The 26,862-nt window shown below is 35.2% G+C and overlaps 1 protein-coding gene across 1 annotated transcript; it reads left to right on the forward strand.

The window, feature by feature from the left end:
* Positions 1-1,125: 1,125 nt before the first annotated feature.
* LOC120340822 (sodium-dependent noradrenaline transporter-like) lies at positions 1,126-9,878 on the forward strand. Its single transcript, XM_039409194.2, has 15 exons — positions 1,126-1,506; positions 1,720-1,924; positions 3,564-3,695; positions 4,020-4,208; positions 4,428-4,539; positions 4,926-5,064; positions 5,808-5,942; positions 6,063-6,164; positions 6,563-6,689; positions 6,775-6,887; positions 7,301-7,429; positions 8,122-8,322; positions 8,779-8,946; positions 9,187-9,264; positions 9,464-9,878. The coding sequence occupies exons 1-15, from the start codon at positions 1,354-1,356 to the stop codon at positions 9,485-9,487; spliced, it is 2,007 nt and encodes a 668-aa protein (XP_039265128.2). The 5' UTR covers positions 1,126-1,353; the 3' UTR covers positions 9,488-9,878.
* The last annotated feature ends 16,984 nt before the right edge of the window (positions 9,879-26,862 follow it).

A 26,862-nucleotide genomic window follows, 5' to 3' on the forward strand; every position in this document is an offset into this window, starting at 1 on the left:
CGTAACGGCTCGACAAAGTTCATATTCACCGAGAAATCACGAAACTGAACATGAAACGTAATATGAGGAGGATAAGAAGATAAAAGAATGTGATAATAAAGTGATCATATTGCGAGGTAATCCTGATATTGTAGCAAACACCCGATGAATGAATTCAGTGCACCACCATACTATTCAAAAACATTTGGTAAAATACCCTATAATAGCATTGAAGGCTATTTTATGGCAGCCGTTTGTCGCATTGTAAAATCGCATCGATAAAAATCTTACTTACACGTGCTTGGCATATGAAGGCATTGTAAAAATTGTCATTCTTTCTTTCAAATTCAAAACATAATACCAGGTAGTATGAGTTCGCAAATATTGCGGATCGATGTTACTTGAAGGGTGTTATGTAATCGTCATCGAAGACGGCGACGCTTTATCCGTTAAAACTTACCGCAAGCAGGACTTCAACAAAAAGAAGTCTGTGCTGCTTTCGGCTGCAATAATTGAAACGTCAACGCTTCCAAAAACGTATAGATGTAGAGAATGAGTGAGCGCCAATACCAGAAAGACCTAGCATAAAAAATGACACTGGAGCAACTACTTTTTGAGGACAATCAGATAGAATTTGAGTAGGCATATTATTTCGCTTTTCTAGTTATAGTAATTGTAACAAGTTTTAAATATTCGAGCCTGTGGTAAAAAAAGTGAAAAAGTCCCTAATGGTGATTTAAATTTAATGATTGAAATAAAATGGCCACAGTTTTCTAATTATATAGTAACAGCGACCGAAAAGTGCATGTTTTGACTTCGTGATATGTACAAACATTTCACAATATCATATACTAACGTTACTAATAATAATTGAACAAATATTTAAACTTCACGCGACGCAGATACCAGTGAACGCACCAATAACAATAACTGCAGCGTAAAGTGTCGGTTCGAGAATTAGATGGTACAAGTAACTTGTAATGTCAAAATTTGCGCGAGGTTTTTATCGTTGAAAGAAAATGACCTTTTATTTTGAATATTATTTTTCCACAAAATTAATTAATATTAATTAAATCTACTTGGCGAGAATTTACTTCTGTTAAAAGAAATCAAAATCGCATTGGAAACTTCATTCAAGATACCGAGCAAAAAACGAATTCGCTCCTCCGATATGTTTCACCTTCTAAATGGGAAATTCCGTTCAGTAGAAACTAGAAATCCGACAAAGAGTGAGATAGCGGTGTTTAATCAATACGAATGTCAGCTGCAGCTTTTGAATGCCAAAAACACCGGTCACGCCGTCATACAGCAAATTATACTAGAAGCTAGGAATATCTAATCCAATTGAGGTGGAATTTTTTAGATATTGCAAAAATGTCAGCTAGCTTTATTTCGAACAATAACAATGAAAAAGAATCAGATAACAGTGACACAGTTGTTCGATATTCGTCGAGGGGGATGAGTGAGGATTCTGAATGTGAACTACTGAGAAAGTTTTCAACAGATGGAAATGCAGATGGCGATGTGGTGAGTTTTATTCCTGTATTAAATCTCTATTAGCTATGTCATTCATAAAACCTGACATTGTTATACTCTGCAATATAACTTTAATTATTCTGACATAAACATGTTAAATAAACGATTCTTTTGTAATTAGTTATAATTAGATAGGATTGGGCTTTTTTCAAATTGAATAGATTTTTTAACATGATAAACTCGACACAACCTATATATTTGCAGTTTTTTGAAGGATTCGATCCACGAACCAGTGGTGATTCGGCTACAGGATTGCTGGTCAGCTCAGGTGGTGATGTTGAAAGTTTGCGAGAAAAAGAAAGAGAACAATGGGATAAGAAAATTGATTACATTTTATCCATGGTCGGATTTGCTGTTGATCTTGCAAACGTGTGGCGATTTCCATATTTATGTTACAAGAATGGAGGAGGTACGTATGTTCTAAATATACACCCAAACAGTATTCGATGCACAGTTTAGCATAAAGGACACGCGCATACCGGCCCCAGAATTATTTGCGTGGGATACGAGATTTATGGCTTTTTCCGAAAATCGTAAAAACCAGGTACAGACGATAATGAATGCACTATTGTTATAAGTAAATAATGTTTGGCTGATTACTAGAGGCGTACTTTTACCTATAATTCCTCTGTAATAGGAGATCACTCGACCAAAAAGAATGTTGATACATGACATTTTTTTCATTCACACAAAATTCACAAGTATTTGTTATGATTACATTCACTGGTTAGTGATGTACTGCTTTTTTCGTTTACGTCCATAGGAACGCTAGTGGGTGTACATGCAAAATGAAATGTACAACTTCAGTAAATTTAAATGTCAAAAGGCGTCGTATAAAAAAGATATATATTATATACATAAGTCATCCATGTATTATTAAACGGATGTGATAGTGCTGGATTTGCGGAATCTTCAATGAACAATGATACATTTCCTGTGCTAGTCATAATACATTACTTTAACTGCGAAATGGTGCCAATATTAACGTTTTTTTTTGTACTCAAATTGAATTTCGTAAAGGTATGTTAAAAAGAGGAATTTTAATTAACGCAAAGCTGCGTATCAAATTAGTTTCACCTCTACTTCTATCTCATTATTATTGGGGTTCAAATTAAAATTGATGTTCGTCGGCGAATTTGTCCGTGATGCACAGCGTGAATGATCCAAATTGTTTCAGGTGTAACATGAAAACTTTGCTGTAAAAAAGGGTTTGTTTCATTGAAATTAGAACAATGGTATTCAATGATCCATATCTTCAGCTTAAACTTATTATCTAACTTTGCAAGCAAGTGGAAGTAAACTCATTAATTAAGTTAGTGTTTGGCTGTTATGCTCGTCACTTTCGTGAGTTTTACGCCGGCATTTTATGTCAAATTTTTATAAAAGTGTTTCTTATTACCTATATTTGATGGATAATTGAATACATAAAAATACTTTATTCGCTAAATATACGATTCAAAATAAGCTAGATCTGGGCACTTCGAATCGAATATTCGAATTAATATTCGATTCGAATAGTAAATTATTTGAATCGGTTCAAAGCAAAATTTCGAATCGCCGCCATCTTGTTTTTTTGCTTTCCACCAATGGTTGAGGTGAATTCTCCAATTTTTTTTTCATCGAAGCCATATTTTTTTAATGCCATTCTGATATATGACTATTTTCTGAGTGAGTTAATGATAAATATGTGTTTTTATTGCGTGTGAACGCTCAGTAATCTGTCCAAGTGATGTATTCTATGTTTCCAGTCATTCATTTGTTGACAGGACCAATTACAATAAAAAGTTGCATACAATTACATATTTCTCATTGACTCCCAAGTGTTCAAAATTCGATTCATTCGAAAAAAAATATTCGATTCGATTCTGACATCACCAGGTATTCGAAAATGCTCATCCCTAAAAATAACATGAAAACTTCGATTTTGAGAGTAACTAAATTAAGGAAATCTATAAAATAATAAGGCAAATTGACTCAAATTTAAACGCGCTCCGTGAGCGTACCTAAAACGTCACGATATAGAATATATCTTTGATTTTTTCACACAGGAATATTTCTCATCCCGTATACGATATTTCTATTGCTGGCAGGAATTCCTTTGTTTTTCATGGAGCTTGGACTTGGGCAGTTCAATAAACAAGGGCCAGTCACAATATGGAAAATTTGCCCACTTTTCAAAGGTAAACTTTCGGAAGGAACATCCTTGTTTCGTAATGCGAGTTAATTAATTCTCAGCTTTTATTGTTCTTATATATAATGATGTTCGGCAAAACCTAATTTTCCCAGAACTTGTAAAAAAGTAAAAAACAGTTATTTTCAATAGAAAAGCAAAATGTGCTGTTCCCAGTGATTAAAAAGAAACCGCGTTATTTTTTTTCGAAAACAATAACTAGAAATTGATTGTTTGAGGACATTATGACGACTTTTTGTAGAATATTCCCTATAGCCAGCAAAATTGTATTAATTTACAATAAACGTTAATTCTCCTATTCAATCCATCTTAGGAATCGGATACGCCATGATGCTGATAACATTGTACGTTATGTTTTATTATACGTGCATAATAGCCTGGTCAGTATATTTCATAGCTCGGTCGTTGACGAGTTTTTTACCTTGGACCTGTTGTGGTAATGCTTGGAATACAGCAAACTGTCGTGAACAACTTGGGAATATTACAACTAATCCAATTTGCGGTAAGTGCGCATTCATTAGCATCATATCCTACACGAAAATGAGAGCGTAATATCCCCTTTAGAAGAGGAAAGTCGGTAGTTTTATGTATCGTAATTACATCGTCAGTTATTTTATCATTATGATTCTTTTAGCTTGACCCCATGAAATGCCGATATAATATAATTTAGCCACATGAAAAGTACTGCATAACATACGTTGTGCATATAATTATCATTCAGACGAAAGAAGAAATGCTTCATTACTTAACAGTACTTTTGTGCAACCAAACTTAACACGGGAAGTTGATGAAACCGATATATTTAAGCATACACCTGCTTCAGAATTTTACTAGTAAGAAAGAGATATTTTATAAAAGATTAACTGCAAAAAAGAACACGACGAGACTGTCACGATATATACAGAATTTAAATTTTTTTTAAGCGTGATCTAACTCAAATATGTGAAACGTATGAAATATTTTTTTTAATAAATAAAAAATATAAATCAACATATGATTGTGGAAACTTGGACAGATTTATTCAAATAAATATATTGCCAGAGATTCGAATGACTACTAGTCATGAATTGAAATTTAGTTTTACTTAATAAAAATAAGCAAGCAATCGGTTGGTATTTAGCCTATATCCTATTGTAGAACGCCAATTTTACCACCAAACTATATAAAAACAAAAATTGTTTTGGATTTATTGGTCTTGTGTTTTATTTTGATTCTACAGTCGCGAAGTTCTACACGTTCATGAAAGCAGAGGAATCGATGATTTGGGAGTTCCAAGATGGGAATTGGCAATTTGCCTATTTTTTGTAGTATTCTTACTGTTTGCTGTCATTGCCCGCGGTGTACGAACATCAGGGAAAGTGAGTATATAACGCAATCATAGGTATTTTTAAGTAATAATAAGTACTGATTGTGTTATGGGATCATCGTTTCTGTCTGATGAGCGTAGATTAGAACTCGATCAACGGAAACACAATTTTGGTATCAGATAAATATAATATGAAAAACTGGAAAAAAGGTTACATTTTCGCTATATAGCAATAGAACTATGATTAGGTAAATATATATGTATCTTCATTTTATCGAATACAACAATCCTTGTATTATTAGCTGCTAAGTGATATTTTTTAAAATGGATCCTGACAAGTAAAAGTATGTTGATCTAATCTTTCCATTCATTTCTGACTTCGACATGTTACACTTGCAAATACCACAGATCCACTTAAAATTCCAAACTAAATTTTGTTACGCTGGTAACGAGGCGTTTAAAAATATAAATCTACCTACAGTATCCACAAACTTAACCACGCTTGACGTGTACATGCCTTAGAAGGTTAATTTATTTTAGCTTTTTCATGGATTAGTAGAGTTGACTTTTCCCTGGTAAATACTATATTGGCTACACGTTTGGTTGGTTTATTCAAACTAAAAATTTATATAGATATATAGAGATATCAAGATATTCTATGTTGAACTTAAAGCAAGAAAAAAAGGAGAAAACATGAGCCACTTTCTTCAAATTCACAATTGTTGTGTTGTAAAGTTTTACAGGGAATTTGTTAGAAAAATATAATCTTAAAATAAATTCAAAACTGTATTACAGGTTGTGTGGGTGACTGCAACAATGCCGTACATTGTTTTATTCATATTGATGATCCGAGCAGTTACGTTACCTGGTGCAACATTAGGAATTCAGTATTATTTGAGTCCAAATATTACAAGACTCGGTGATGTGGAGGTAATATTAGTTAGCAATATATAGTTATATTTATTATTGTTTCTCGAAAATGAGAATGCATTAAATTCTGTAGTTTGTATTTTGATATTACTGAAATTTGTTTCTCTTTCTATGTCTCAGGTTTGGACTGATGCTGCCACACAAATATTCTATTCCCTTGGAGTTGGATTTGGAGTCCACATGACATTTGCAAGCTATAACCGTTTTGACAACAATATCAGAGTGAGTCCATATTACCAAAGGCAACATGCATGCAGGTTTTGCCCGTTTTACCTATTACCTAAGCAGGCATAGGCGAACAAAATTAGCTATCTCCATATTGTTACACATACTTTTGGAGCGCCCAATTTTGTCCATATGATTTTAGTTGTGTTCACCAATTCGTGAATAATCGTTGATGTCGGACTATCTGAAAAGTTTAACGAAATCATTCTATTAATGACGTATCATTTAATACAGCTGAGCTCAAATTTCCAAGACAAAAATCCATGCACATAAATTTAAATGCAACCAAAAGAAACTATTTATTGCAAGTTGCCTAATATTTTTGACTGTATGGAAAAATTTTAAGCGCCATTTTTCTTTCTTTACAACTGCTTATTAGAAACATTTTACTTTAGTTTGATGCAATCGTGACGTCGCTAATCAATTGTTGTACAAGTTTTTTGTCCGGTTTCATGATTTTCTCAGTTCTGGGATATATGGCGGTGAAAAACAACGTGGATATTGATAAAGTTGCCACAGACGGTTAGTTTTTTAATTTACCTACACTTATTTGACCCAGCATTCTGCTGGAAGTTGGAAAATGAGAGATGTCAATTACATTTAACAGGTCCTGGACTGGTATTCGTTGTATATCCTGAAGTCATTTCGCAAATTCCTGGAGCACCGTTCTGGTCATTTGTATTCTTTGTCATGTTGCTAACGTTGGGAATTGACAGTGCGGTAGGTATGCTTAGTTCATGACACAATTGAGCAGAAGCATTCTTGATTCCAGCCCATTCATTCACGAATGTACATTTTTTTAAACAGCATTCAAGGCTATCTATATCTTGATATTTTTAAACAATTACTCTAAAATACCTCAAACTAGAATTCGAAACAGCATAATTTTCATATGGAAATTATACTTATATATTTAATTGCAATTCAACATTTTATAGACGATCGTTATAAATAACTGACACCGTTACTAATTTAGATGGCAATTTGTGTTTTTGGTGTGCCGAACATTTGACTAATGAACTAATTAAAGTTTCCCAGTTTTTTCATCGCACGAAAGCGAGGATTTGATAAATTACGTCAGCTTGCGTGATAATCTTTGCCTAATAAGTTTATTTCACCATTTAACTATACAGATGGGAGCAATGGAAGCTCTAGTCACCGGTATAAGCGATGACATCATGTTCGTCAAAAAGCATAGAATATTTTTTGTTGCCGGATTGAATATTTTCGTCTACTTTCTTGCATTCTTGAACATAACCAATGTAAGTGCATGAAAAATGTAGGTGATCTTATAAAGTTAATGTCAGGTACCAATTGCTGCATGTTCGTTGTCAACCACAGTCGATATTTCCGTAGCAACAGTAGACCTCGGCGTGTCAGTCAGTGAGTGGTCTGTTATGTCTCCCATTATATTAGTGAACGCCAGTAGTTCTGCCATCTCTTAAATTAACCTTGAACTGAAATACTATTTTCATGTTATAGTGCAGTATAATCATTATTGCCTTGTGGATGGATAAACAGGTACGTTAGAGCAATGTCTACGGTTTTTTTCGAAATCTTCACCTTAAAATTAAATATGACAGCAATTCTTTTATCTATTCAATTTATATTCTTCCATTGTCCATTTCCAAGATGGCTTCGATGTCATTGCGGTTTTTTTGTATGACGGTCTGCCGAATGTCTTTCGAAGGTCTCACTCTGACCACTGAAACGCCACTGTCCTTAGGTATTGAAATATCAGTTGGGGCTTAACACTTGATAAACTATTATAAAATAAACGAGTAGGCAATTTTGAATCAATAAATTCACCTTTTTGATAATGAACTTTAGTTAGGATATCAGGTCGTTGAAATATTTCAGGCCTCCCGTGAAGTCTCAGAGGCCATGACAGGCAGTCATTAATAATAACCTTTCCTTGGTTGTCGAATTCTGAAAACATGATATTCCATTGAAGGGCGGAATCTACATTTTAACTCTCCTGGACACTCATTCTGCTGGAACATCTCTTCTGTTTTGTGTCTTCTTGGAAAGTACCGTTGTTGCGTGGGTTTACGGCGTTGATCGATTCTCTGGAGACATTGAACAGATGCTGGGATATATACCAAACGTTTTATGGAGAGTGTGTTGGAAATTCATTAGTCCGGCATTTTTGTTGGTTTGTCATTCAATTCATTTGTTATTAAAATACAAAAAGTTTATTCGCGTTACGTCCTTCATGCCCTTCGTTTGATATTGTAACACTCGGTGGTAAAATTAAAAATTGAAACATCAATGTGAAATATCATTTTTAAAACCCGTAATTTAAATGTTGACTATTCGCTTTATGTATTATGTATACAGCGATTATACACTATTGGGTACTCCCGTAGTATTTGTACCAGGTTAGGGTTAGGCGATAATTTCATTCCGATTTTCCTTATTTTAGTTCTATTGCGAGTTCGAGGACTGTCTGTGTTAGCCAAGTGAATATCCTCGTTTCGATAGATTTCAGTTCCTTCACACAACTTGATGTAAAATAGGCGAACAAAATTAGTTACCTTAGATACCATATTGGTACACATACTTCTGGAGCGCCCACTATTGTACCAAATTATGATTACAATTTTTTTAGTTCATCGTTATCATGAGCATAGCGAACTATTCATCTATGGAATATGGTTCGTATAAGTTTCCTTCTTGGGCAGACACAGTTGGATGGTTAATCGCGGGATCATCGATGATATTGGTACCATGTGTTGCCATTTATAAACTCAGTGTTCTTCCAGGAAACTTCAAACAGGTTAAAGCTATTTTATATAAGTTGCAATTGCACAACATCATTGTTAATGTTTTGTATATATAGGATATAGTTTTAAGAGCAATAAACTTGAGCTTTTGAATATGAGGAAATTGAAAACAACTTAATATATAATATAATTTAACTAAAACTGGTATTTAATCCATAACACCAGTATCCCTTCGGTACGAGATTTTTACCAATAGATGAATAAAAATGACTTTTTATCATTTTATTTTCTAGAAATTGGCACTTTCAGTTTCTCCGGAACAAGATCACAAATCAATTATAGAGGGTCGACTTACAGTCAAGCAGTCCCAGGTAAGTTGGTGCGTCGATTCGCATGTTTGAATTTATCTTTAACATTAAAAAATATTCAATTGAGATTATAAAATAATTGATTTAATTTTTTACAAAAACATAATTTTCAAAACTCTCTCGATTCAAGCAAAATTTAATACTATAAATCCATTTATCTATATATATAACAATTTAAGTTATTACTACTCGTGTTTTTCAGCTGAAGCATTGGACAGCAATATGAAAAAATGAAATAGGGCGTTGATTTTGAAATTTTTGTCAATATATTTTATTTCTGTTACAACTTTCTACTTATGTACAGCATACTGAACTGAAAGTATAAATAAGTTCATGACGATATATTGCATATTCTGTTTATAGTTGTAAATATTTTTACACTTTCTGTTTACTTCTCGATAGTTCACATTATAACTGGTTGTGGCATAATAGTTAGCGCAAGATATTCTAACGTTATGTTTTGATTGTTTGATATTGATTGTCTCTCGACTGAACTTTGATGTGAATACATTCTTGGTATGTTCCCACTGAGTAAAGAAAGTAAAAAATTCAGATACCTATTATAGAAAGGAGAATCCATGCAGTAAATCGATTTTTCGGGGTAATCTTTGAATGATCTCTCCAACGTTAGTTGAAAAAAGTATAAAATAAAGAATGCTGATAAACTATCAGGAAATATATGGAGAAAAACTCTTTCATATTTGTAAAAATGACGTTCCGATTAATATGAACATAGTTAATTAGGAAGACTTTCCATACGCAGGCAAATAGAATGTAGAAATAGTGAAAGACGACAAGACGCAGGTAACTTTACTCAGAGATGATTCTACTACTAAGCAAGTGCGCATGGCTTTGTTTTGAGTAATTTCACTGAAAAGATTGCCACGTCATCCGAATAAACAAAGCGGCTGGTTTAATTAACTCGGACACCATCCATATGTATAATGTCTTCATAACCTGCATAAGAAATAAGAAACCGGGACAGTGCAGATTGGGCAAACTTTGGTTTGTTGCAAGGGTTAGTAATATTGAAACCTGTTCTTCCACGCCATTGCGGTTGATACCGGACATCATAGTATTTAAAGAAAGTTCATTAAATATCTACTGCTCTACAAAGTAGAAAAACCCTTCGTCTTTTTACGCCTCAAGAGTTGGTGTTGCGATTTATCCTCTTCATTTTAAATTATTTTGATTGAGAACAGAGAGAAAATATTCAATGAATATTTCGACGGTTTTCCCCGGGTAGAGATTTAAAACCTAAAAGTATTATCGCACACTAACATTCAGTAAACAACAGCGAACCACAACGGGAACAAGCTTTATATCTTCCTATAGCATCTATATGATTACTGATATGAAACTAGTTGGAAGTAAATCGCCGTGAACTCCAGAGGAGAACAGCGGAGCAATGCAATCACCCACTCGCATCTAGTTTCGGCTAATGCAAACTTAGGCTAACAAAATCTTGATATTAATATGGATATGCAGCTAAAATGTGCCCATGAATAGCCTTTAATGTCGTTTTCGTGGTTGCGTTATCCCGACTTAAATGGGACGTATGGTAAGCCTAGATATACATCATCAATCAAACATGAATGAATCGTGGTTTGCTATAAAAAAAACGGCGCTCCCGAAGATGGCGCACAACTGAACCCTAAACTGGTACACATACTATGTTCGGGTTGTGCGCCATTGCAGTTGTTTGGCACTACTTATATCATATCGCACATCATCTACGATGTCAAATCTTCATTGAGTAATATAACATTAAACGTCTGTAAAAACTTTAACATTAAGTTAAGTTCTTTTTGAATAGCCACCGTACGCGAAGCAATGTTGTGTGAAGCATGAGCAGTGGAAATGAAAGCCACAGAAGAAAACCCAAACAACTAGCATATCACAATCTAAGCAAACACGATAACAATGATCAATATATGGACGAAGGTTCAATGAGTAACCCCAGCTACCTAATAGTTTCTGCCAAAAGAATATATTACATTTACTTTTCTATTTCAAAACGAAACTATTTACCGTGTCATTATAGATGTGGAAGCGCGGAAGAGGTTTTTAACTGCACTTGCTTTGACATAGCTAAATTTATATTTGTCCAAAAACAAATTTACTTACCAAAAATAGAAAAAGGAAACAGTTTCCGTCCCCTTCTGATTTCTCGGACACCGTACGAAGCAACTGACCGAAAGCGATGTAAGAGCGTTCACGATTAACGTGATAAAACAGGGCTCACGCGAATAAAAACAGAAAAATTTTGGGTCAAAATTACAAATAATTATCTTTTGGCGCATTTTTTTGCACCGATGAAGTTGCCATAACAGCAACAACGAAACTAACAACAGCAACAATAGTTTGGAAAAACGATCCGTATTGTCGATTCATGTTCAACAATTAACAACTAACCCTAATCAAAATTGAACCACGATTGGTTGTCGGTTGTCTACTTTGTACATCTAGAACAGTGGTTTTCAAACGTTCTAAGCCGCGTCCCCCTTTTAGACTAACTAGCTAACAATGAGCTACAATTAACAAATAGTAAGCCGGGAGTATGTTATATTCAAAAATACGTTGAAAGTGCGTGGATGGAACGTAGATAATGAAATAAATGAAAAGTTTTGAAATATTAATGTACAAAATAAGGCGGACAAAATCAAATCCAACAAATACTTTCATTTTTAATTAGCTTCATGCCCTCTCAAAAATTGTCTGCGTCCCCTTTGTGGGACGCGTCCCACCGTTTGAAAATCACTGATCTATAACTTCATGAACACACAATTTTGTGCGACGGCGGATATGTATTTAGTATTATTGGGCCACATACTGATCGTCGTTTATGTAAATACCCTCTATAGTTCTCATTAGGGTACAAACAATAGGAATTCCCGGCCAAGAGTTCTAATCGAGGTAAATAAACAAGTACATGTAGCCATATTAGCGAGTGGCTATTATTATCATTGAAGATTTTATTATGAAACCGATGAACAGCAAAAATGAAATTATGCAAGTGATGTACTCAATAGAACATCATCCAACAATAAAGTTGGAAGTTTAAAAGAATTTGTCGTATCAAAACAACGACACGAAGGAATTGGAAACAAATAAAACGTTGTCAATAGGTAAAACAAATAAATTAATGCTGATCTCATTTCAGCAAGAGATCAGTGATGATGGGTAAGGCAATTTGGACACAAAATCCCTACTCATGATGAAGTATCATCACACATACGTGTGGTGTTAGTATTTCTTTACAGTGTAATTATTAGATAAACAATGTACTCTTGATTGCTCTGGTTCTGTCGTACTGCACACTTTACTGTTTGCGTGTTATTCTATTGTTTACAGTGTTAAGTTGTGGTAGTGGTGTTCTTATGTTTAATAAAGCCTAGAATCGGTATCCTGTTATCTTTCATAACAATTTATTAAACATAACTTAACGAACCAACCACAATGGATAAAGTTTTAAAGCCTGAGAAACTAGACACAGATCCTGATACACGTGACGCGGAATGCGAATGGCTGCATTGGCAAAAGACATTCGAAAATTTCTTGGAAGCTTTACCCACTGAAGGTCTGGATAAATTGAGAGTATTAACAAACTATGTGTCTCCGAGAACTTATAGATATATTAGAAATATCACAACTTATAATGAAGCCATAGATACGCTGAAAGGGATTTTTGTACAGCCAAAGAATGAAATATATGCACGTCATATGTTGGCCACGCGATCCCAACAAATTTCTGAGTCAGTTGCTGAATATTTAAGAGCATTGACAGAATTGAGCAAAGATTGTAACTTTCAGAACGTATCTGCTAAAGAATACCAGAATGAATATATTCGGGACTCTTTTACACGTGGCTTGAATTCCAGTTGGATACGCCAACGACTGCTGGAGAATAAGAAATTGACACTGGACGAAATGGTTGATCAAGCCAAATCATTGGAAACTGCCGTTCGAAATTCACAATCTTATGCTATAAACGAAAACGCTTCCGTCGGAGCAGCACCTTCAACGATACAATCTAACAATTTCGATGTTGGATCGGTGCCAGATAATGCAGCGATGACTATTAGAAGTAAATGCTTTTTCTGTGGTAATAGTAGACACCCACGATCGAAATGCCCAGCTCGGGAAGTAGTCTGTTTCAAGTGTCAAAAGAAAGGACATTTTGCAAAGGTCTGTCGCGGAAGAACTATTTCGAACAATGACTCCAGCAGTCGCATTGACATTTCAGCAATGATACCACATTCAACATTAGCTACTATTCATGACAAATCTTATACTCATGTTGGATACGTTCCGTCTACATTACGACAAGCCACAGCCTTGGTAGAAGTCGGTCAACGAAAAGTACGAGCTTTGTTCGACAGTGGTAGTACGGAAAATTATATTCACCCAAGGCTGGTAAAATCTCTTAGGCTCAACGTTCGTCCGACAAAGAATGTCATTTCCATGGCATCGTCTAAATGTTCAGTAGAAGTTCTTGGATGTACTGAAATGGATTTATACTATAATAATCATAAATATTGCGGAGTTAAGTTTGGTGTAATCGACAGCTTATGCGCTGATATGATCCTCGGACTCAATTTCCAAACCCTGCATAAAAGTGTAAGATTTCACTACGGTGGTAAAAAACCTGAATTATCAATTTGTGGTTTCTCGTCATTGAAAATAACCCCACCTGAACCATTCAAACATTTAACTGCGGACTGTCATCCAATCGCCACTAAATCGAGAAGATATTCACACGAAGATAGATTATTCATTCGAGACGAAGTAGCAAGACTTCAGCGAGAAGGAATTATCGAAACATGCCTTTCGCCATGGAGAGCTCAAGTCGTTGTGGTTAAAGCAGAAAATCGAAAGAAACGTTTGGCAATTGATTACTCGCAAACTATTAACAAGTTCACTTTATTGGACGCTTTCCCATTGCCAAACATTTCAGAGTTAGTGAATGAAATCGCACAATATCGAGTTTTTAGTACTGTTGATCTCACTAGCGCTTATCATCAAGTTCCACTGAAACACCAAGACAGAGAGTTTACCGCGTTTGAAGCCGAGGGAAATTTATACCAATTCACAAGGCTGCCTTTCGGAATCACAAACGGGGTCTCTTGTTTTCAGCGGATAATGAAGCAGCTCGTGAAAGAAGAACAACTGCGAAGAGTTTTTCCATATTTGGATAACATAACTATTTGTGGAATGACTAAAGAGGATCACGACAAAAACCTGGCTGCTTTCCTGGAATCTGCAAAACAACGAGGATTGATTTTTAATGAATCAAAAAGTATATGGACTACTCGAACATTGCCGATTTTAGGATATCAAATTGCTGAAGGTGAAATTCGTCCAGATCCCGAAAGATTAAAACCTTTACGCCAACTTCCAATACCATCAAATTCTAAAGAATTGAGCAGATGCATGGGATTCTTTTCATACTATTCTAGATGGATTCCAAACTTCTCAAATAGAATCAGATCATTAACAAAATCGACCTCTTTTCCTCTTACTGACACTGCTATTGGAGCTTTTTATGAACTAAAACAGTTAATAGAAAATGCTGTTCTCATTGCCGTTGATGAAAATATTCCATTTGAATTGGAAACTGATGCTTCAGATATTGCTATAGCAGCGACATTAAATCAATCTGGTCGTCCCGTGGCATTTTTTTCACGTACATTACACGGCTCTGAACTTAAACACCCTTCGGTCGAAAAAGAAGCTATGGCCATAGTTGAAGCAGTACGACATTGGCGTCACTTTTTAACAGGAAGACGTTTCATCATGAAAACAGATCAGAAAAGTGTCTCTTACATGTTTGATTTGCGCCACAAAGGTAAAATCAAAAATGAAAAAATAACAAGATGGAGAATTGAGCTATCCGGTTACTCTTTCGATATCGCATACAAACCAGGCAAAGACAATGTTGCACCAGACACTCTATCGAGGATTTCATGCGCTCTTCCTTCTACTAATATCCTCACTAAATTACATGATGCATTATGCCATCCAGGTATATCTAGATTCGCTCATTTTGTTAAGGTCCGTAATTTACCTTATTCGACTGAAGACGTTAAGCGAACTGTCTTGAATTGCCGTGTATGCAGAGAGATAAAACCTAAATACTATCGGCCTGAAGTAGGAACTCTTGTGAAAGCGACTCAGCCCTTTGAACGTTTAAGTATTGACTTCAAGGGACCTCTTCCGTCGAACAATCGCAACAAATATTTTCTCTGCGTAATTGACGAGTTTTCACGATTTCCCTTCGCTATTCCAACACCTGATGTTTCGACCGCCAGTGTCATAAAAAGTCTAACTCCATTGTTCGCTGTATTTGGAATGCCTGCTTACATACATACTGATCGTGGTTCGGCTTTCATGAGTTGTGAGTTTAAAAGATTTTTGCAAGAAAAGGGTGTGTCTCACAGTAGAACAACTCCTTACAATCCTTCGGCGAATGGTCAAGTAGAAAGGTGCAATGGTACAATTTGGAAGGGAATAAAACTTGCTTTAATGTCAAAAGGTTTGCCAATTGAATGTTGGCAAGACGTTCTATTAGATGTTTTGCATTCCATCAGATCACTATTGTGTACTGCAACAAATGCAACACCACATGAACGGTTGTTCAATTTTGCAAGAAGATCTACCACAGGATATGCCGTTCCAACGTGGCTGACAAATTCTAAAATTGTTCTTCTCAAGAGACAGATTAGAAGAAACAAATCTGATCCATACGTCGATGAAGTGGAACTTCTAGATGCGAACAGACATTACGCTCATATTCGGTATTCAGATGGTAAAACCTCAACAGTATCAACAAAGCATCTTGCACCGTGTGGTGATGGTACGTCGTTTGGAAGTGAAAATAATGGAAGTTCCTCCGATAATCAACATTCTCAATTACCTGTAAAGCAGGCTGATACAGCAGATTCCGACTATGTACCAAAAATATCGCATCCCGTTATCAACCAATCAGAAATTCAAGAAGGGGAAGAAAAGTCAAATATTCCTGGTGATGATGAAAAACGCGAAACATCCCCAATGAAGAAGATAGACACCCCGGCTCCTAGGCGTTCTACTAGAGAAAAACGTCCAATTGATCGTTTACATTACTATGAGTGAAATGTTTATTAAACTTTTGTTAAATAATCTTTTAGGAGGGGGAAATTGTGGTGTTAGTATTTCTTTACAGTGTAATTATTAGATAAACAATGTACTCTTGATTGCTCTGGTTCTGTCGTACTGCACACTTTACTGTTTGCGTGTTATTCTATTGTTTACAGTGTTAAGTTGTGGTAGTGGTGTTCTTATGTTTAATAAAGCCTAGAATCGGTATCCTGTTATCTTTCATAACAATACGTGATACTTCGCTCGACAGAGACTTATCCAAATCAATCAGAGCAAAATTCATCTAGTAGAGCATTTCTAAACCCAGTCAAAATTGGAATAAAATAACGGGTTTACGAATCTAAGAGAAGGAAGAAAATATATTTTCACCACGAGATTATTAAAATCAATCAGAGTAAAATTCACCAACAGATTTTTGCCTCAACAACATTATTTTTTATGTTAGGTGAACTATCACTGAAAGATTCTGTTTCTCGTTCAAAGGATTTCCTTAACTGATGTGATACTTCAGGATACATCAATTTAAGTTGTTGTATGAGGTGATTGTGTCTTTTGTCTTTAAACTCATCTGCGAAAAAATATGAAATAATAAATTTGATAAAATGCACGGTATAATTAAGTATTATTATGTGTATTTTGTACATGTAAATGTATTTGTCTACACGACAGGTGACAAACTTTGTAGCGTTACTTAATGACCAAGAGCCTTCCAAAAATTTGGTCTGTGTTACGGACTGCTAATAATCAAATTTCGGACCTCCAGAAGTATGTGCACCCAGATGTCGCACAACTTGAACATAGTATGTGTACCAGGTAAGAGTTCAGGTGGTGCGCCAACTTGGTACACATACTTCGGGAGCGCCCAAATTTCATTTTGTAATCAATTTGTTTACGGGATAGTGTCGCAATCTCGTTGCGCGATTTTTTGCTGTGTTTACTCCTATGATGTCACATCGAGAAGTTTTAGACTTGCCGATGTCGGTATGTGTCTTTGATTATCGAGACCTATTTTTGCTGACTGTAACCAGGGCTGCCACTTTAGATGTTTTATAGCCAAATCTAGATGTTTTGTTCAAGATCTAGATGTAAAATTTGGAGTCTAGATGTTAGCTAGAAAATCGAGATTTTTTTTTCAACGTTCTAAATATTATCCAGTGGGAAATAAAAGCTATGTGTAAAAGCTATGTGAAATAAAAGCTATGTGTATAATTCTTACACGAATAGTATTTAGAATTAGATGTAAGGTTGATAAAACTTGAATCATATGCCTGGTATGAAATCCAAGAGATTTTTATCACAAAACTGGAGAGAGCAATATTACTGTATAAAGTATATTATGCCAAAGTTTTTTTTTTATCTTCAGTATCTCACATAAACAGCTGAAACTGAGATTACTTTCAAATTTGACTGTTTCGGTTTCAAAAAAAGATGTACAGCAGAAACATAAAACTCCCTCTGAAGCAATTGTAGCAACAACATCAACTTCAAATGATCTCCGAAATCTACTATGATGTAATTGTAATATAATGAACTATTTGTATTCTCTTATTTTGTTTATTTTTATTAAATTTAGTAACTTTATATTTAGATATATTTTTTGGATTTTTTTGTTTTTCAATCTAGATGTTTTATTCAGAAAGAAGTGGCAACCCTGACTGTAACCATTGTAAAGAGGATTCTTTGAATATCTTGTAATGTGGTGTGTTGCGTATTACTTAGTTTAGTTCCGAGTGGTCCAAACCCAGGCCCGCAGGCCACATGTGGCCCGCAGCTTCATCATCTGTGGCCCGCGCCGTATTCGGGAAGAAATCAAAAAAATCGCATTTGATGTTGTTTCGTCATGAAACTGATCAGAAAAATCTTTCGACATATTGTTACATCACTAAAGTCACTGAATTGACTAGTGTTATAGCTAGCTGAGGCAACTAGCGAAGTTGAATGATATGCTTGGCAGTCTAAATTGTTATCTGGCTTTCTACATTTTTGGTCGGGAATATGTGCTAACAATTTTGGCATCATAGAAAACTAAAAATAGAATGCGGGTTTTGTTAGCCTAGGTTGGCTATCCCTGATAAGTAAATATTAATGATATGGCCTAACAATATAATTCATGGCGGGTGTTTTTTGCAAACAGCCTAAACAGTATTACTAAAAATGCTGCCTAAATGTCAGAAAATTTAGTAATTACCCTCGCGATGCCTCACATTTGATAATCAATTAATCTGCAGTTATGTATGGGTTATTTTGTAAACATAAGTTTGAAAAGAAATCTGACGAATTCAAACAGGTTTTTAACTGGATGTGGGAGGGAAAATACCACAATGCTTGCTTGATATATCGTCAAGTTGTGTCGGTGACAAAAGAATATAATCTAAAACGGCATTTTAGAATCTTCTGAACTATGAGCATTTTCCATCAAAGTTGAGATTTTGCTTTGAAAATCTTATCGATGTTCGAAAGCACTAAAATTTGCGCAAGCACTCTCTCCGTTATGCAGAGTTCGAAAATCTTACACTAAATGTAGATATAGAAAGACTTTTGCAGGTTTTGGTAAGTTTTTTTTTTTCTATGTTTCAGCTTGATAAAGGACGAATGATGATCAATATGTTTGCAAAATAAAAGTGTTTGTTTTGTATCGTACTGTTTATCTATTCTTGGCACAATTGTGGCCCGCGAAAAATGCAAAAATAATTTTGTCCCCGGAGCCGACAATCTTGGACCACTCTGGTTTAGTTACTGTGACCGTTAGACTTTGTTTAGTTGTTAGGGCTATTGCATTTAGATCAATTATGTTTATGACTAGGGTAGGAATTATTGCTCGACCGAATGATTTAAGGTGTTCACTTTTGTAAAACCCACCTGTTACCGGTTCCCCGTTACGGTACCAGTTACTCGTTAACCGGACGTTCCATATTTGTTCTCAGGGCGCTCTTTACGCCTGCACCCTGCACGTTACCTATCCGTTTACTACTATTATTTCTGGATTTACTACCTGATAATTAATTTTCAACATTGCCATTTAACGTGTTTTGGAACCTTTTCAATATAAGTTTTAAATTAATTGAAATTGTTCGACAGTGTGGAACTGGGGAGGGATTTGCCAGGGTTCAACTTACTGACTTAGAAAGTATCAAGGTATTGCTGTTTGTACCAAGCAAAAGGTTTGAAGTCTACAGTACGCTGAAGTCGAAACGCTAGAACTCTAGTCTCAATCTTCAACAGTCTGTGGCGGCCAAAATATAATTTACATATTCATCCTGGGGGAGAGGAAATCTGTTAAGACGGCTTAATCATATGGCGAACAACGGATTAGTTAGCCAGTTATTTTGTTTTCAGATGCATGGACTTGATGGTGGAGGAAGCCGTAACCGACCAGCGCTTACATGAACCACCCTGCGGCGAGGAGGGTGAGTCCAGCAATCCTCTCGCACATAATTATCCCTGACGGGATTCGAACCTGCGAACCCACGAAGGGTCGCCACATCGCCGAGTCATAAATATATAATAAAATAGACTGCAGTCCTTTGATCTTTATTTAGTTAGACGGAGCTAATAGGTTTCTCAATTACTTCCGTTTAAATTGTTTGATTTTGTTAATACTGGAACTTCTGTCGTACATGACTGCACCCCATAGTTTTATAAATCTAGGACGTTTTACACAAAATTTATGTTTTCTCTAGAATATGTTCCAAATCATCCCCTATCAATAGAGAGAGACTAGTATCCGTTGCGCAAATCATTGTCAATCATTCACTCAGATTTCTGCTGAATCGCACTTTCTGCTGTATAAGCATGTCAATATAAAAAAATGATTACCTGGGTACAACCCCTCCGAAGAAGGTCTTACAGCAGGGGTCTCCAACTCAAAATATGTCGCGGGCCACTTTTCGAAATTTATTGACGACGCGGGCCGCAACCTTACAAATTATATACAAAATTGTTATACAAAAATTAACAAAGTAAATCTGAATATATTTGTTGAAATTACCCTTGAATCTTACACCAAGCGAGACATGAAACATATTCGTTTACTTGTGTTGGTTATTTGGCACCGTTTTGCAGCGGTAAAAGACTCGATGTTGGGCCTTATTTTGCGTTGGTTCGTTGGTTTGCTTTCATCGAATCATCACAAGTTTTGTTTATGTCTGAGAAAAATTTCTCTGTTTCATCAGTGAAAAATTTATTTGCGATACCTTGTTCCAGTATAAACATGGTATTTTCCCTTGTGTAATGATCCATAAGTTTATAATAATCTAGTTTTGCGTTAACTGCACGTATATATGATTCATAATCAACTAATGATTCACAACTGCACACTTCCATGATCTGAACAAAACTTGTTTATTTCGTTATAATAAAAACGCGAAATGAAATGATTGAATTTACAATTTAATTATTACAATAGAATAAAATATGAACGTGGTAAAGTGGAATAACGGGGGGTATTTTTGTTTTACTTCAACAGTTTGTTGTACCGGATTCTTGATGTTAAATAACACGATAAAACTCATAGTTGACATCATACTATTTTAGTTTTTTCTGGAAAAATCTCAACCACGACGCGGGCCGCAAAGAATGCTTTGCGGGCCGCATGCGGCACGCGGGCCGCGTGTTGGAGACCCCTGTCTTACAGAGACTGATATACCAAATGAAGTGCGCAGCATGGGTAACCATTGCTAAAATGGTCCGTATTGGTTTGAAGACGAAAATTACGCGGTGAATATGGTACATTATGTGGCGGTGCTGAGAAAGCGTTTGACATCATTGTGACGACGTAAGGATATTGATTGAGTCGATTATAGCTGTTCCCCACATATCACATCACGCCCTCGACTGACTGAAAGAGCGATTTAAAAAAAGGCTGACCAATAGGAATTGTGTCGTCGAGTGAGCACCTTATTCGGTACTCACGAAGTATGTGAACCAAGATGGCGGTTACCGTAACGTAGTATGTGTACCAGGTCTGGGTTAGGCCATAATTCCAGGTACAAATACTACGAGAGTCACTTGGCTAGTCTCCGAACCCGTCATAGAACTAAATTAAGGAAAATAGGAATAAAATTATGCCTAACCCTAACTTGGTACACATACTACGTTCCGGTGTCCGCCATCTTGGATTCTTGGTTCACATACTTCGGGAGTACCACTTATTAATTGGATTTGAACACTTCAGATTTTTGTCTGTAGGAGTATTCGAAGGACAATGTGTTTCATAACATTTCTCGACTAATCGGTGAACCCAAAACTGCAATTGCAGCAACATATAAAAAATTCCTGCATGTTAGTGATTGACAATCGCGTGCAAGGAAGTCTGTCTCTGATGCCTAGGGGGTGATTTGGAACATATTCTAACGAGAACATAAATTATGTGCAAAGCGTTCTAGATTCCTGAAACTTTCGAGTAAAATCATGCACAAACATGAGTTGAAGCGTAAACAATATTTATTGAATTTTCTTCATCTTTGTAGAAGTTATTCAAAAATTTATGGGTTTCGTTTTATGTTAGAAAATGCTCTCCACGTTGTCACTTGCTCGTTTGGGTGCTGATACCTAGAGGTAGCCTAAATCAAATCTATAATTATATCATCGACAAATATTTAAGGTTCGGTGTCATATTCTGAGTTGTCTTTTTACTGTTTATTTTCTGTTCCTGCAATAGAAAAAATATTCATATTCCTACAACACTGAAAACACAGGCTATTTGTTTTTGTAATGGATGTTGAGCGTACATTGGCTAAAATCTTTTATAGTTTGCCTTTTTTAATTTTTCATTACAGAGGTCAACCACAATCGTGAAATATATACAGTGCGGTTTTCGTAATCCGAAAATGGTCAACAATTTGTAATTGGTGGAATGTAGGCCACAGGACACAGTGGCAAATCAGCTCTCACACCTATACTATATCCGGTATGCGTTTCGATGTTTGAATCCGCCTTTCGGCGAGTTGCAACGTTCCCGCAAACGGACAGCGGCCTTCCAGAGCGACGCAAGCTACGAGATGGAATTGGTTTTGGGGGATTGAAATCATCTCGTCATTTCATTCTTTCTTTTCCTAATTCAGGCTTTCCGACAAGACAAATCACTGTCTGGTATTTTTTAGCTTTAGTCTACTGTAAGATATTCGTACCGCTGGCAAGTGGAAGTGCCTTCCTAATCTCGAGGCGGGGCAGTCTGAAAATATTTGATTTCTGTGGGGAACAATGGATCGGGGTTCAGTGGGATATGCTCCACTTGGCAAAATTTGACAGTGTTTTATCCACTAAATGCTTACAGGCCTAAAAATGTGGTATGCTTTGTGTAATATTATGGTGTGTATACGAATGTCGCCAAATTGGCTTTATGTTACCAATGCAGACAATTTGTTTGAGAAAATATTTAGAAAAAGATCTGAAATATTTTGGTTGAACATTGATTTAAAAAATATTAAATCTTCAACTCTGAAGTCCCACAGATGATGATGTTGATGATTTTTTGCTTATTTTTAACGGCATACTTCGCTGAATTTGATATCGCCCCATTGTGCCCCAAGGTGTGTCCGAATATGCCCCACAAATGGGGTGCAGTGGGACACTTGACAAACGCTTTTCAAAGCATTTTGGTGGAGAGATGTGTATAAAATTGAAGCAGCAATGAGGCGACGGATAGGGTAAAAGCTATTTCGATATATATATCTTATATTCTAAATACATAATCGTATTTTTATTCTAAATCTAAAGTAACGATGGCAGAACTCAAGAAAGGCTTTACCTCAGGGGATGAAACAACATTAAAATACACTTGGCGAAAATTTTGCCTTGACTCTACGAAACAAGATTATCATGTCAAATGTGTTTGTCCGGCAATTTTTGTCATTTCCTATTTTACTGTATGCAAATGATTCCAAGATATTTCAATGAAATTCAAGAAATACCCTATTTCCACTTTCTGATATATCGGTGTTGATTGTCTCATTTATGAGGATGTTTTGTTATGTTTGGACTATATACACTTATGTCATCTAATTCTCCATTAGTCCAGTGCACATTCCCACAGTGAATTCGGCATGCTGTTTCACTGCATTCATTATCTTTAATTGCAGACATATGAATAACTAGTTCAAGCCGAGGAAGAGTCGGTATTTGTTAGATTTAATTGCGGGATAGTGATGTGAAACAATAGCTTTTTATATCTGTTGATGAGCGGAAAATAGACATCAGAAGGGATTACAACACACTTCTCTCAGTGTCACCTGGAAGAGATTATGGAGAAACACCACCAGGGAACGTATAATGAACCAGAATTCTTTCTTCGCATCATGTTTTGTTAAACTGGTCTGCTCCGAGGCCGTCAGTATACGTCACATACATATTGATATGGACTAAACAAAAATGTTATCTGTAACGATGCAGTTGAAAAGCTCTCGTGGATTTGATAAGACTTGAACACGAATGAAATATCTGAATTTCCTGCTATTCGAATGAGAATCTCTTAAATTCCAAATTTTACGGTGCAGCTTTATGTAACTATATCACTACCGTGCTGCCAGGTCATTCGTGAGTGAATAACGTACTTAGATTTTAAACAAAAACCAATTTGTCACGGTCGCAATTTTACAATTATCGCTTGCAGTCAACCATAGTTCATTTACAAAGTAGTGGTATCTAGAGTTGGACCTGATGGGATTGAATAATTGAATATTTTGAAAAAAAAAGAATATTTATAAATACCAGGATTTACAAAATTGATATTTGGGTGGCTTTATTTCGGGAAGAAAATATATTGAAAAATAATGAGACCAAAATGAGAACGATAAGGCCTTAAATAATAAGGTCTTAAATAGATCAAATATATGTTGAGAAACTATTTTCAAACATCGCATTCAATTCATTCATTGAATTTTCAGAAAATAAAAATATGAGAAATTTGAAAGTATACTTTAAACTCATTTATAAACGGTTTGAAAACTCGATAATTTCCATGAAGTGTAAATGCTAAAAGCCTTTAAATAAAAATATTTTAAGTTGAATATACCAAAAGTGTCTTATTAAAGAGTGAAATGTATCTGCGTTCTATTTGTATCCTATAGCATGTTCGGCTTAAATTGCATCAAAACATAATGATAAACGAAATTAGGTCAATACCCAGGCAATATCGATTAGGATATGGTCAGATTAGGATATATACCGAAATGCTTTAAATTTTATCATTTTTAAAAACAAACTAAAATATTTTGTTCAAAATTTTCTTTTCTTATTTTGGTATTTCATTACTAGTCTTTGAGTGAAATTTTGTTTCTTGTTATATAAAACAAGTTTAGTTGACATTAATAATTTCAAGAAATGTTCTTAATATTATTTTAATTTGAAATAAACATTCTCAGTATACGCAATTAGCATTTTCCACCTTCAAAAAAGTTAATTGTGTACAACGTTAGTTAATCCGATCTTGTCGAAGGTATTTGTATCATAATTGAGTTTAAACAAATGAAATGTTTAAATATTGGAAAACAAAATAAGCTAAGCTGAAAGTTACATTCAAAGACATGGGGGAATACTATATTCTTGATCGAATCTGTGATATTTTGGAACATGTCATACTACATGAACTTTTAAATTTCGAAGGTGATAATATCTCGTACGGCATTTTTGTCAATTAGATATTTAAAGATTTTGCACAATATTTAAAAGATCCGTTTCCACAATTCAGTAGTAGCTATTATTCATTACACGACGTTCATGAACCGCAATCCCGAGTCATTTGTGCTCATTGAAATTAAACACGACAGATGGTTATTTCTCTTTGTCATAATTAAAGAATAAAAATAACCGTATTGCCATGTGTGCTATCGCGCAAAGACAACGAGCTTTTCTCTAGCGCAGCGGCATACTAATGTATCTGAATGGAACTGAACACATTGCGATTATTTGAACATGAGAAAAACACATTGCAATATTGTCAGTGTGAAGAATTTGTCGGTGTTCTCACATGCCAAATTTATAATTTTTATTCATAAAATAAATACTAACATATATACCATAATTAATAAAATAACATGGAGTCTATGAAAAACTGCTTCAAATTTTATGCTAGAAAACGCTACGGAATGGCGCGATTTCGGGGCACTTCATGAAATTGAAAGAAATAATTTTTTGAAAATATCGAAAATCAGAGTAAATATATCTATAGTACCGCTACCTACGTTTGAGTATTACGTATCTACAATAAAGTAAATATGATGTCACTACGAGCCATCTGCTACATGTAGTACAGCAACACCAGGCAAGCCTTCGAAAGCCCAAGTTACACACTTTTCGACGTATTACACCAATACATATACGCCTTCTTGATCCCGTTGTGATTGCGTTGGGTACATAGAAATGAGCGATTATTCCAACAATGAAAAGGTAGCATTTAAATCCAATATAACACACGTAAAAAGCTTCCATTTGTTTGTATTACAATTGTATTACGGGTCTTCTCGCGCATGACGTTTGACATAGGTGTTCGCTTGTGTAACTACGTCAGCGAAGGTAAATAAAGTTATTATATTAGATTTGTAACGTGAAATATCAGGCCACATTTGGTCATGCAATTCAAGTACGGCTAAACTGGCGAAAGCGAAATTAAATGATTCGATACACATGTGCTTCATTACACAAGTGTGTTCATGATTTCCCTTTATGGTTACGAGCCATACGTTGTTGTAGTTAGCATTTAAAGCAGAACTGATTCATCAAAAATAATATACTATAAGTTATCAAAAGTGTATTAGAAATCTGCATTCTGAAACCTAGCTTATGTTTTGCAAATATTTAATCAGAATAAAATTCGGAATGTAAATAATACGAAAACTAGAATTTATTCGACTTTGAATACTTATTCACGAATTTTATACTATATATATTGCCAAGTATAAGCAAACGATAAACCGGAATGCATAAATATTCAGTAACTGAGGAAACTACCTTTTTATCAAACCGAAATATATTAATAACATCACGGATGAAATAGACATATGCAGCTTATCGTTTACAATATATAGCAGAATATAACCAAAACAAAAAAGTAATATTTGTTCGATTTTATGCTGTGCCATTTGAAAATTCTCGGGCAACGAACAGCTTACCCAAAATTACTTGCGAAAATAATATTCACCATCTCTGATTTTTGTCACATATGGTGCAAAGGCGATTAATTACCCTGGAGATTTGAATTTTTTTAAGAGCGGATCCCAGTTCACTCGGATTGCAGCGACACTGTTATAATGTTGCCACAAACGAAGCGCGATTTTCTCTTCTTAGAGGGAAACACAGCCGAGATAAAATACCACTGTGTATTTTTGAAAAATCAATGCAAAATCACCTCTTGTTACGTATATCTTAGACACATGTAATAAGTATCCTAAACGTACACCTTTATGTGAAATCGGTTTCTGTCAACAAAAATGTACAAACAAATCATTTTTTCAAATTTTCGAATAT

This window comes from Styela clava, chromosome 14 (genome assembly GCF_964204865.1).
Source record: "Styela clava chromosome 14, kaStyClav1.hap1.2, whole genome shotgun sequence".
In the NCBI taxonomy this organism is placed as follows: domain Eukaryota; kingdom Metazoa; phylum Chordata; class Ascidiacea; order Stolidobranchia; family Styelidae; genus Styela; species Styela clava.